The 10,319-nt window shown below is 46.0% G+C and overlaps 1 protein-coding gene across 1 annotated transcript; it reads right to left on the bottom strand.

The window, feature by feature from the left end:
- Nucleotides 1–2,907: 2,907 nt before the first annotated feature.
- LOC128992778 (uncharacterized) lies at nt 2,908–10,319 on the bottom strand. Its single transcript, XM_054416518.1, has 3 exons — nt 8,976–10,319; nt 7,492–8,304; nt 2,908–2,967 (listed from the first exon to the last, which is right to left on the bottom strand). Exons 1-3 carry the CDS (start codon nt 10,317–10,319, stop codon nt 2,908–2,910), a joined length of 2,217 nt encoding a protein of 738 aa, XP_054272493.1.

Genomic DNA, 10,319 nt, shown 5'->3' with positions numbered 1-10,319 from the left:
CGCAGCCCAGCAGCCCTGCCCCGCAGCCCAGCACCCCTGCCCAGCCCATCGAGCCGGCCTCAACCCCGGCCCAGTCGTCCAAGAGCCCGTCGCAGCAGTCTGAGCTGGCTCAACTCATCTCCACGCTGAGGAGCATGTTGGTCGTCGTCGAGCGACTTGTTGACCAGTTGACCCAACATCATGCGTAGACTTCGCATCCTCACGTGGAACGCCGACGGGCTTGCCGACAGACGCCATGAGCTGACACAACTCCTCACTGACATGGACGTTGACGTTGCCCTCATCCAGGAGACGCATCTGCGCGGTGGGGACAGGTTCAACGTCCGAAACTACTACACTCACCGGACAGACAGGCCTCTGCAACAACGTGCCAGTGGTGGCTCGGCGATACTGGTTCATCGTCGGGTCACCCACAGACCGATCGTCAGGAACCTCCCGCCTGGCATCGAGGTGACGACCATCGCCCTCCAGCACGACGGTGCAGAGCTGGAAATCTCCTCTGCCTACAACCCCCCAGGGAGACGCCTTGATCCCGGACTCCTGGACTTGCTGCTGCCCCCCGACACCCCGGCGCTTCTGGCAGGCGACCTCAATGCCAAACACCTGGACTGGGGTTGCAGGAGAGGAAACTTCACTGGAGCTGCTCTCAGGCGCTACCTCACCGCCCACCCTCACATCAACGTGGTTGCCCCGGCCGACCCCACACACTACTCCCGTGCTGGACACCCGCCCGACATCCTGGACATCGGACTGGCTGGCTCGTTCGATGGCCCGATTGAAGTCTTCGTCGTCTCCGACCTCTCTTCTGACCACGTCCCGGTGATCTTCGATCTGCCGCAGGGAGGAGTCCCCGACCGCCCTCCGGTCCGCAGGAAGAGGGTGAACTGGGCGAAGTTCGCCAACCTCCTGGCCAACGCCCCTCAGCCGCCTCCCCCGCCACCTGCGACCACGGAGGAGCTCGACCAGCAAGTCCTGGGCCTGACAACGCTGCTGCAGGACACTGTGGTTGCCGCCAGCTCTGACGTTGACCCGAGGGCCCCCCCGCCACTTCCCCAGGGGCTGCGGGAGGAGATCGCCCTGCGACGTCGCCTGAGGAGGGCGTACCAACAGTCCCGCTGCCCTCGAGCGAAGGCGGACTTCAACCGGCAGGCTAGGAGGTGCTCCCGACTGCTGGCTGAGCATCGGTCCCAGGAGTGGGAGGACTTCGTCGAGGGCCAGGCAGACACCAATGACGGCATCTGGAAGATCGCCAAGGCTCTGCGCGGCACGAAGACCCACAACAGGCCGCTGCATGGGGGACGCGGGCTCGTCTACTCGCCCGAAGACCGTGCAGAGACCTTCGCAGACTCGCTAGAAGACCAATTTTCCCCACACCCAGACATCTACGACGAGGACTTCTGCGAGGTTGTGGACGACTTCGTAGAGACCTACGAGCCGGACTCCGACGAAGAAGACATCCCCCACGTGACCGTCAGCGAGGTGAAGGGCCACATCGCTCGACTCCGTCCGAAGAAGGCCCCTGGACCGGACTCCCTCGGGACTCCAGCACTGAAGAACCTGCCGGCTTGGGTGATTGTCGTGATCACCTGCCTCTTCAACTCCTGCGTGAGGCTGGCCCACTTCCCTGACACCTGGAAGTTGGCGAACATCATCCTCATCCCCAAGCCCGGCAAGGACCACATCTTCCCCGAGAACCACAGGCCGATCTCCCTCCTGCCTGTGCTCTCCAAGATGCTGGAGCGGATCATCCTGGCGAGATTCCCCGAGGAGTTCTTCTCTTCGATCAGGACTGAGCAGTACGGCTTCAGGCGGGGCCACTCCACCACCCTCCAGCTGCGGCGGGTCCTCAACACCATCGCTGGAGCGATGGAACGGAAGCACCACTCGACCTCAGTCCTGATCGACGTGAGCAAAGCCTTCGACCGGGTCTGGCACGAGGGGCTTCTCTACAAGCTGGCGTCCTCCCCTCTACCCGGCTCGATCTACAGGATCATCAAGAGCTACCTGACCGCTCGCCGCTTCAGGGTCTCCGTTGGACGGGCGACCTCCACACCACGGCCAGTCTCTTCGGGTGTGCCACAGGGGTCGGTTCTCGGGCCGATACTCTACCTGTGGTACACCAATGACATACCCCTGGCGCCAAGAGTGCAGCTATCGCTCTACGCAGATGATGCGCTCTTCACTGCCACCTCCGCCAACCTGAGGATGTCCAGGGTGTATGTCCAGCGACAGCTGGACCTGTTGCTGCCGTGGCTGACGAAGTGGCGAGTCAAAGTCAACGCTGACAAGAGTGAGGCCATCTCCTTCACGAGGTCGAGGAGGCAGGACGATGGTCAACACCTCCACCTAGACGGGGCCGACATCCCATGGAAGCGCCGGGTGAAGTACCTCGGCGTCCTGCTGGATCAGCGACTCACCCTGACTCCCCACGTCGAGAGGGTCTGCGACCTCGCCAGGAAAGGTCTTGGCGCCATCCGCCCGCTGCTCAGGTCACGGAAGTTGTCAACGGTTGCAAGAGTCCGACTCTACACGGCCCTGCTTCGGCCTGTCCTCACGTACGCAGCCCCTGCATGGTACCACCTCACCTGCAGAACCGCTAGACGGAGGCTGCTCGTCGTCCAGAGCAAGGCTCTTCGGCAGGCGACAGATTCACCCTGGTACGTGAGGAACTCCGTCATCAGGGACTCCACAGCAGTGACAACTCTCCGAGACTTCGTCGACGGCCTTCGAGCGAGACTTGAAGAGACGGCGGATGACTCTCCGTGGGAACACATCAGGGACCTGGTCGCTGAGGATGTTCCCCAGCTTCGCCCCCGGATCGACGACTAACTCCCAGAACGACGTTGACGTCTACAGGTAGCTGAGCTACCAGGGCTTGGACCCACAGCAGACGAGAAGTATATGCTCCTAGCGAGCAGGAGCTTCCCAAGACGTGGCGCTAGTCGCCACAGCCATATACACCTGGACCTGGACATAACGTCTATGAAATGTTGATTTAACGTTCAAAATTTGGTGGCCTTTACAAAGGCCGTTTTTTATTCTCAACGGTAAAGTTCCGCTTAAGCGTTCTTTCGGCTGTTTTTAACATTGGATTCGTGGATTATCAATTGATTTGCTTTTGTAATGGACTACAGCATGTAGATATATATGAAATAAAATAAAAATTGAATGTTTTTTTTTTTTTTTTAGATAATTAAACACATTGCCTAGTATATAATGGCTTTAATACTATGGTTTAGTACTATATATCTACGATTTAAATTTACATTTCTCTATCTAAAAATTAATAATGTCTAAGAAGAAATGGTGGACATTTGTAAAGTGTTGTTTAATGGCTATTGCTAATATCTTTTATTTACATTAATCTAAACAGTGTTTGCAAACATTATATTTCTACAAATTTTCTTCTTCTTCTTCTTCATCATCACGGTTCTGTAACAAAACAAGGAAATGTTAATGGCGTGTATCCTGGTTGCTGATTGGTTGTAATAAGCTTGTACCTGATTGGTCATAAATAGGTGATCTGTTGTGTGATTGGTCAATTTTTGCTATTTATACTTTCCATTACTAATTTTCTTTCACTTTGCTTTCGGCAATTGAACGTGTTGGATGTGTGCTCTTGTGTTTGACGTTTTGAGGTTATGTTTGCAAGTTATTTCTAGTGTTAATGTTAGTCTGATTATTTATTGTGTAGTGGATCAGTTTTATAGTAAGTGAACATTGTTTCTTTTGTGTAACGTGTTGTGCAATCGGTGTGTTATATTAAGCTTTGTGTGCGCGCAGCTGTGCCCCCACCACATCTTGTGTCCCTGTGTTGGTTAGCTGTCCATGCAATGTGATGAAAATTCTTAGTAACCCACTTATTAGTTAACTTGGCCTTAGTATTAAGTTTTTTAAAGGATGTGGTGGTTTAAGAATAAAGGGATAGACAACGTATGTTAATTAATCTAAAATTACAAACTCCTTGACAACATATTCATTTGTATTTCCACGAAAAGCTTGGAACTCAATCACACATGGTTTCTCTTTTATTGTTTTAACTTTGTCTGAGGACCATACCCTCTGCTCCATGGTAAGAATGTCAAGTAACTGATTTCCACACCACGGTAGGTTTTATATCTATACCAGGCCGTACAGTTAAGGCGCGTTGATGTATATTTAACGTGGGCATCATCCCCAGTAGGCCTACCCCCACGAGGTTAAATTAGTTTTTTTATTTCAAACCGTTACATACTTAGATAGGCTGTGTTTTGTCAATATTTTCTTTTACTTCATCCGTTATGGTCTTATTAATCTCGTAGTCTTTTATACTCCATCACATTTCAACCTCATAGGAGATTAGATTGAAAATTTATGTATCGATCGGTCCGTGTAGAATCTGGGAGTCAGGGTATTGATCCATAGCATCCACTAAATATTCGTTTATTACAGAGCTTGAAAATGTTAGTCGTTCATGTATCTAGTTACAGGTGAAGCGTCACAACTCAAAATGTAAAATTCTTCCCTTGTTAGTTGAATCTTTATATCGTGTTTTGATAGGTCTCTGAAACGTAATTGCTTGTTCTACATGTAGCCGTCAACGGCTGTATGCTTTAAATAAGAATGTCGCTTTTACTAAGCCACGTGTCACTTTTCTTGTCAAAGCCAAGCCATCTGACTTTTATTTTATCTCCTTTTCGCTGTAACACTCTTTCAACTAAATATACATCTCCGGTCTTTGATTTATTTAGCTCTTGTTCATAAAACCCTCCCTTTAGTATTTCACCATTATGGTCTTTGAGTACATATGTAGGTGGTTTTGTCGGTTTGATTGCGTAAATGGTGAAAACCTCGTTTGTCCAGTTTGGCAGATAGCCTTTAGTAAAAACTCTTTTATACTTGCTTATCCTAACACTATCCCCCAGTTTATATTTTGGTGCCACCCTTTTTCCCTTCTTGTTTATCCTTTTTAATAGTTCCTTTACATTCTTTTGTTTAACATCTTTTGGTTTCATACCAATTGTTTTATGTACCGAGTTATTATATCGCTTTAGAATATCAGGAAGTAATGACAACCATTCATATGTACCCTTTGCGGTAAACTCTTTCCACATCCACTGTTTCAAAGTTCTATTAAATCTCTCCACTATACTAGCTTTTAAATCGGAAAACGTGGAATAATGGTTTATTTTATACTTTTTCATGAGAGCACCAATATGTTTATTAAACCATTCGGTTCCTTGATCGGTTTGAAAGTGTTTCATCTTATGTTTTATCAATATAGGTTCAAGTGCCTTTGCAACTGCTGGACCTGTCTTATCTTTTAACGGGACTGCAAAACCGAGTTTAGAAAAACAGTTAATCATAGTCATTATGTACCGATTACCTTTATTTAACTTTGCATAAGGCTGCATCTCTACGAGATCGGCCTGGTACAAATCATTCAACCCTTTAAGAGTCACTTTCCGTCTTATGTAATTCTTTCTAGCAGGTTTGTGTAGCTCTTCAGCTATAGCACGTCTGACATCCATTGTTAAAATGATACAACTTAACAGTGTTTTGATAATTTATTAAGTTTTAAAAATGCTGCGGCCCCTCCGCCGCCACAGCTCGTGATGGCCTCCAAAAACAAACTAGTTGCCATCTCCGTTTATTATTTTAATTTTTTAACATTTAGTTTTTACAATATTTACAAGTGACTTTATGGAAGATAAATAAAGGAGCCATGCAAATGCGGCATGTTTCTTTTGGGACTTTAAACTTTGGATACATGTAGTTACCTCTTCGCCTTAAGCGAGAAGGAAGATCAACCATTCTTCCACAGTCAATACATAACCTACTAGAGCCTCTAAAAGACTCGTAGAAGTTTAGGGTTACGTAGCCACAGTTTTCTCTATGATAGTTCAAAATGTCCTGCCTTAGCGTTGATGGAAGATCAACACTTTCTTTTACATAAGGTAAAAGGATGTAGTTTGTGCAAATCTTCCTAATTGAAAGCTCGGACAGGGACAACATGATGTTTAGAAGGTTCCAAATATAATAAACTGTCTTTTTATTTGCCCCCTAGAAAAGCTGCGGCCCCTCCACCGCCGCAGCTCGTGACGGCCTCCAAAAACAAACTAGTTGCCGCCTCCGTTCCCCCAAAGTTTCTCTTACCACCTTCTCAAGGATGGGATCAAGGATTGTAAACAGGAAGATCTTCTCAATCTAGTCCAATTGTATAGACGTGCTGCACAGACGGCGCATCTATCTCTTGGAATTATAAATTATGGTACACATACAATTGTTCTAAACCTTCGGAAAGAAATATTCGCTGCCTCTCCACAATCCTTACAAAACTCTTCATTGTCGAAAAAACAAATATGGTAGTAGACATAGCCACAGCTTTCAGGGTGGTAATTGAATATGTAATATTTAATCATAGGTAGGATTGCTGTCTGCTTTACAGCATTTAAAAGAAAAAGGTTATCAGTAATCATTCTAGCTGAGAGCTCGAGTAGGGACAACATGGTGGTGCAAAGGTTCCAATTGGAATGACACTCACCACTCCACACATGGTTTACGGGCTTTTTAGTCAGCCGCTCCAGTGACCTTCACACATGGTTTACAGGCTTTTTAGTCAGCCGTGCCAGTGACCAACATTCACACATGGTTTACGGGCTTTTTAGTCGGCCGCGCCAGTGACCAATAGCATTCACACATGCACAAGGAGTAGCTCAAGTCCCTCCAGATTTGAGCGCCTCAATGTACAAACACATTTAAAAATAGCCCCACTCCAGTTGGATCTCAGCCATCATGTGCTTCGCATCGGCTGGGTATTTTCCATCAAACGCGACGAGCCGTCGCCATTTATTGTCAAGACCAGGTTTGTGTTTCTTAAACCGGTGGAGCCAATATACGAAGAACTTCAACCGGTGGATCTCAGGCCGCCACCGTTACCACCTAGAAACACGGCCTATGCCACCATTAAGGTATGTAGCGATAGTGGAGAGTGGAGCGCTACACATGTGCAGCATGTGCAACATGTGTTCAGTGTCCAAGATGATCTCTCTAGTGTTGGTTGTAAATGGTTTCATTCAAAATTACTTATGGTGTAGGGTTCGTTCATATTTAAATTTGATTGAAGAAGCAGAAGACGAAGACACAGATTCGGAATTTGGGTTTAATTGGGGGCCAGGAGGGTGGAATGGCTGGAACGAGGTGGGCATTGAGGACTGGGAGGACTTGAGTGATAGTGACGATTCAGGAGTTGAGATTTTGGTGAGTTTTTTGAATTTTAAACCCATATGGAAGTGTATCATAATTGCTACTATGTTTCCTCTTTGGTCCTGTAATTTTGAACTGTTTGATTTCACTGATTGTAACTATATTCCTATCCTTTGTTCGTCTGATTCTATTTTCCTCAATGTCCATTGTTTGTGCAGCATCACCTAGGACCATCTCTTTCAAACTGTCAAAACCAATTTTTTTAGAAGTTTTCATATTTAATGTAAGCCCTCTAACTTTACATACGGGAATCAATATTTGTTTGTTTGTCGACCACACAAGATATGCGTAGGTTTTTGGACCTCCAGATACAAACTCTACAATGTATGACCCAGGACCGTACTCGACCAACTCATCGGTCATTTCACCGAGATAATCTCCCGTGGGAACTCTGTACAAACCACCCTTATGTACATATAGTACAGAATCAGTATCGTAATACAATACCTGACCACCCAGGGCTTCTAGATGCTCATAGAGCTTTAATCTCGCTTGGGCAGTGGTGTAAGCTGCCACCACAACATTTACATTTTGCAATGGCTCCCCAACCTCCTCAATATACTCCCAGCTAACAACAAGAACCTCTTCATTAACAATCTGCACTCTAATTACATCGATTTCAGGGCTAGTTAACATTTTGAAAAGTGTTTTTGGGTCCCTGACAATCGTAGCTTTGGTCTGATTTTCACGCTGTCCAAATTTTCCCCAGAAACTGTTAAGCATTAGTTTAGCCAATGACCTCAAACCACCATTCTTGATAATTTTGTCTTTTTCCAGTTGGACACCCTCTTTTTTAAAATAATCCTCAAAATACTGATCCTTATCCTCCTCAGTTTCACACCAGCTAGGAAACCCAGACGCTTCCTGCTTAATTTTTAAAAATTTATTTATAAAGTCAGTGAACAACCCACCGTTTTCATATGTGGCTACCTTATACTCCCAAAGTTCATACATGTCGAGTACAACATAACCCTTTTCTACAGCTTTACGAATCTCGTCCATGGTCCACGTCCCAATTAGTGCTCTGTCACCACTTTCGTGGTCGCAATCACTTTGAATCTGACCATCTCCACAAGTCGCGCACAAAACAAACATTAACTTGCCATTCATTTTAGCCGGGAGCACAGGATGGTAAAGATCGCGTGGTGGTAGTACTTTACACTTTAACACGTTCGCTGCTACGGACGTTCCGGAACGTCAGCCGGGCCACGGCGCCAGGAGCTAAGAACGTTCCAGAACGTCACCGTTCAATGTTGTTTAACGTTGCTATGGATAAGCCAGCACGTCACAAGCGTTCTATATTTCTTTGCAGCTCGTGGGGACGTACTTTTCTGACAATAAAAAATATAGTTTCCCAAATCACCACCAGGGTCGTTTGGAACAGGGCTTTGTTTTACCTCTTTCCTGCTAGATAGCGACACTACTTTACCGACTGTAACCTGGGTAGTGCTGCTATCTATCAGAATCCCTTAGTACTATATCCAAAGCCAGTTTTATTGCAGAACATTGCCATCCAGTATAACTACTGTTGTTTTTACTGTAATTCAGTGTATCGGTGGCAATGTCACGCAGCGGCCGAGCGTAGTTCAGCAACTGGCGCCGTCCCGGCATCTAGCGCTCAGCAGCGAACGTGTTAATAAGCCTTCAACATTGAGACCTCTCTGTCTACACTCTTTGTCTCCTACGTAGATATTCGGATGGCCTACAGGGTACTTGCCATATTTACATACCCAGGGATAGAGAGAGCATACATCCACGTATTCAATGGTTTCTCCCTCCACACACTTGTGGTAGGTTTTGGCGTTCCCGGTTCTACCACCAAAAAATGCTTGCCTCGGATTCAGGGGTAAATTGTTGAGGATCGGCAACTTGTCTAGATGTTTTAGGTTTTCTGTCTTTTTTAACTGCCTAAACTCACATTCCCACATTTGTACAACGTTATCACCTAACTTTGCTATTTTCGATTTGGTCCGTTCATATCGCAAGTGAAGTGAGTCAGAGGGGTCCTCTTTCAAAGCAAGTTCACGGTCATAGGGGAAGCATTTGGGGCTTCCGTGCCAATAGCAGCCTTGAAATTCATAAATATGTTGGCCATCATACCCATCAACTTTCATTCCATTGATCTTAACTTCTTTTCCACGAGCAGCGTGTTCAATTCTAACTCCACGTTTCTCCTCTTCCCACGATAGCCACTGTAACGCAATTGCCGACTGAGCGTCTGTAAGCCTATAACCATTTTTAGGAACTATGCCAATAGTATTTTTTTTCAAAAAGTTCCTGCGAAAAGCTAAGTTACATGCACTGGCAATGGTAACAGCCTCGAGAAACGGGTCAACATTACACTCTTGCAGGAAAATTGAACGGAACTTTAAGCAAGCTTGGGCCAAGATATCAACATCCGACAAACAATACTCGAGGATTTCCTTTTTAAAGTCAAATGTAACATGGTTTGCAACCTGATCATTATACCAATTTTCAAAATCTTCATGTGATTTTTCAAACATAGATTCTGGACAGTAAAATTCCTTTGCCGGCATAGGGCCAACATAATTCTGATTCTCAAGTGTGTTGAAGAGGTGGGGGAAATAGCCTTTCTTCTTTTCCGGGGGCAAATCAAAGGCCTTGGGCAGTGAAGCTAGAGGCATAGGGAAATAACTTAATGAATCAACAAACCTCACATTGTCAATCTCCATCAAAATGACCTTAGTTCCCCGCATTACAAGTTTCGGAGTAAACTTTGTATCCTCCAAAACATACTTGAGCAAAAATTGAAAATCAAAGCCCTGCCCATTGTGTGCAATGACACAAACATCTTTGAAATTTTTACGGACTTGCATCACATAGTCCATGAACTGAGTTACTGGTTCAGAATTAAACACTCGCGTACGATTTTTACAAGCCATACAAAATTTTGCCTCAATACACTGATAGCAAAACTGTTGTGAGACACACAAGTTCACTTGATGCAATTTAGAATCGGGATCTGAGGGCAGGGACTCGTCTTGGCGTGTTTCCAAGTCAAAGAAAATAAACAGAAAATCTTTTGATTTTGGCTTTTTCGTGTCAGGTTTCAT

Source organism: Macrosteles quadrilineatus, unplaced genomic scaffold (genome assembly GCF_028750875.1).
Source record: "Macrosteles quadrilineatus isolate MER2022 unplaced genomic scaffold, UCM_ALF_1.0 Scaffold_4__1_contigs__length_99947679, whole genome shotgun sequence".
Classification (NCBI taxonomy): Eukaryota; Metazoa; Arthropoda; class Insecta; order Hemiptera; family Cicadellidae; genus Macrosteles; species Macrosteles quadrilineatus.
This window is presented reverse-complemented; position numbering and strand designations above follow the sequence as displayed.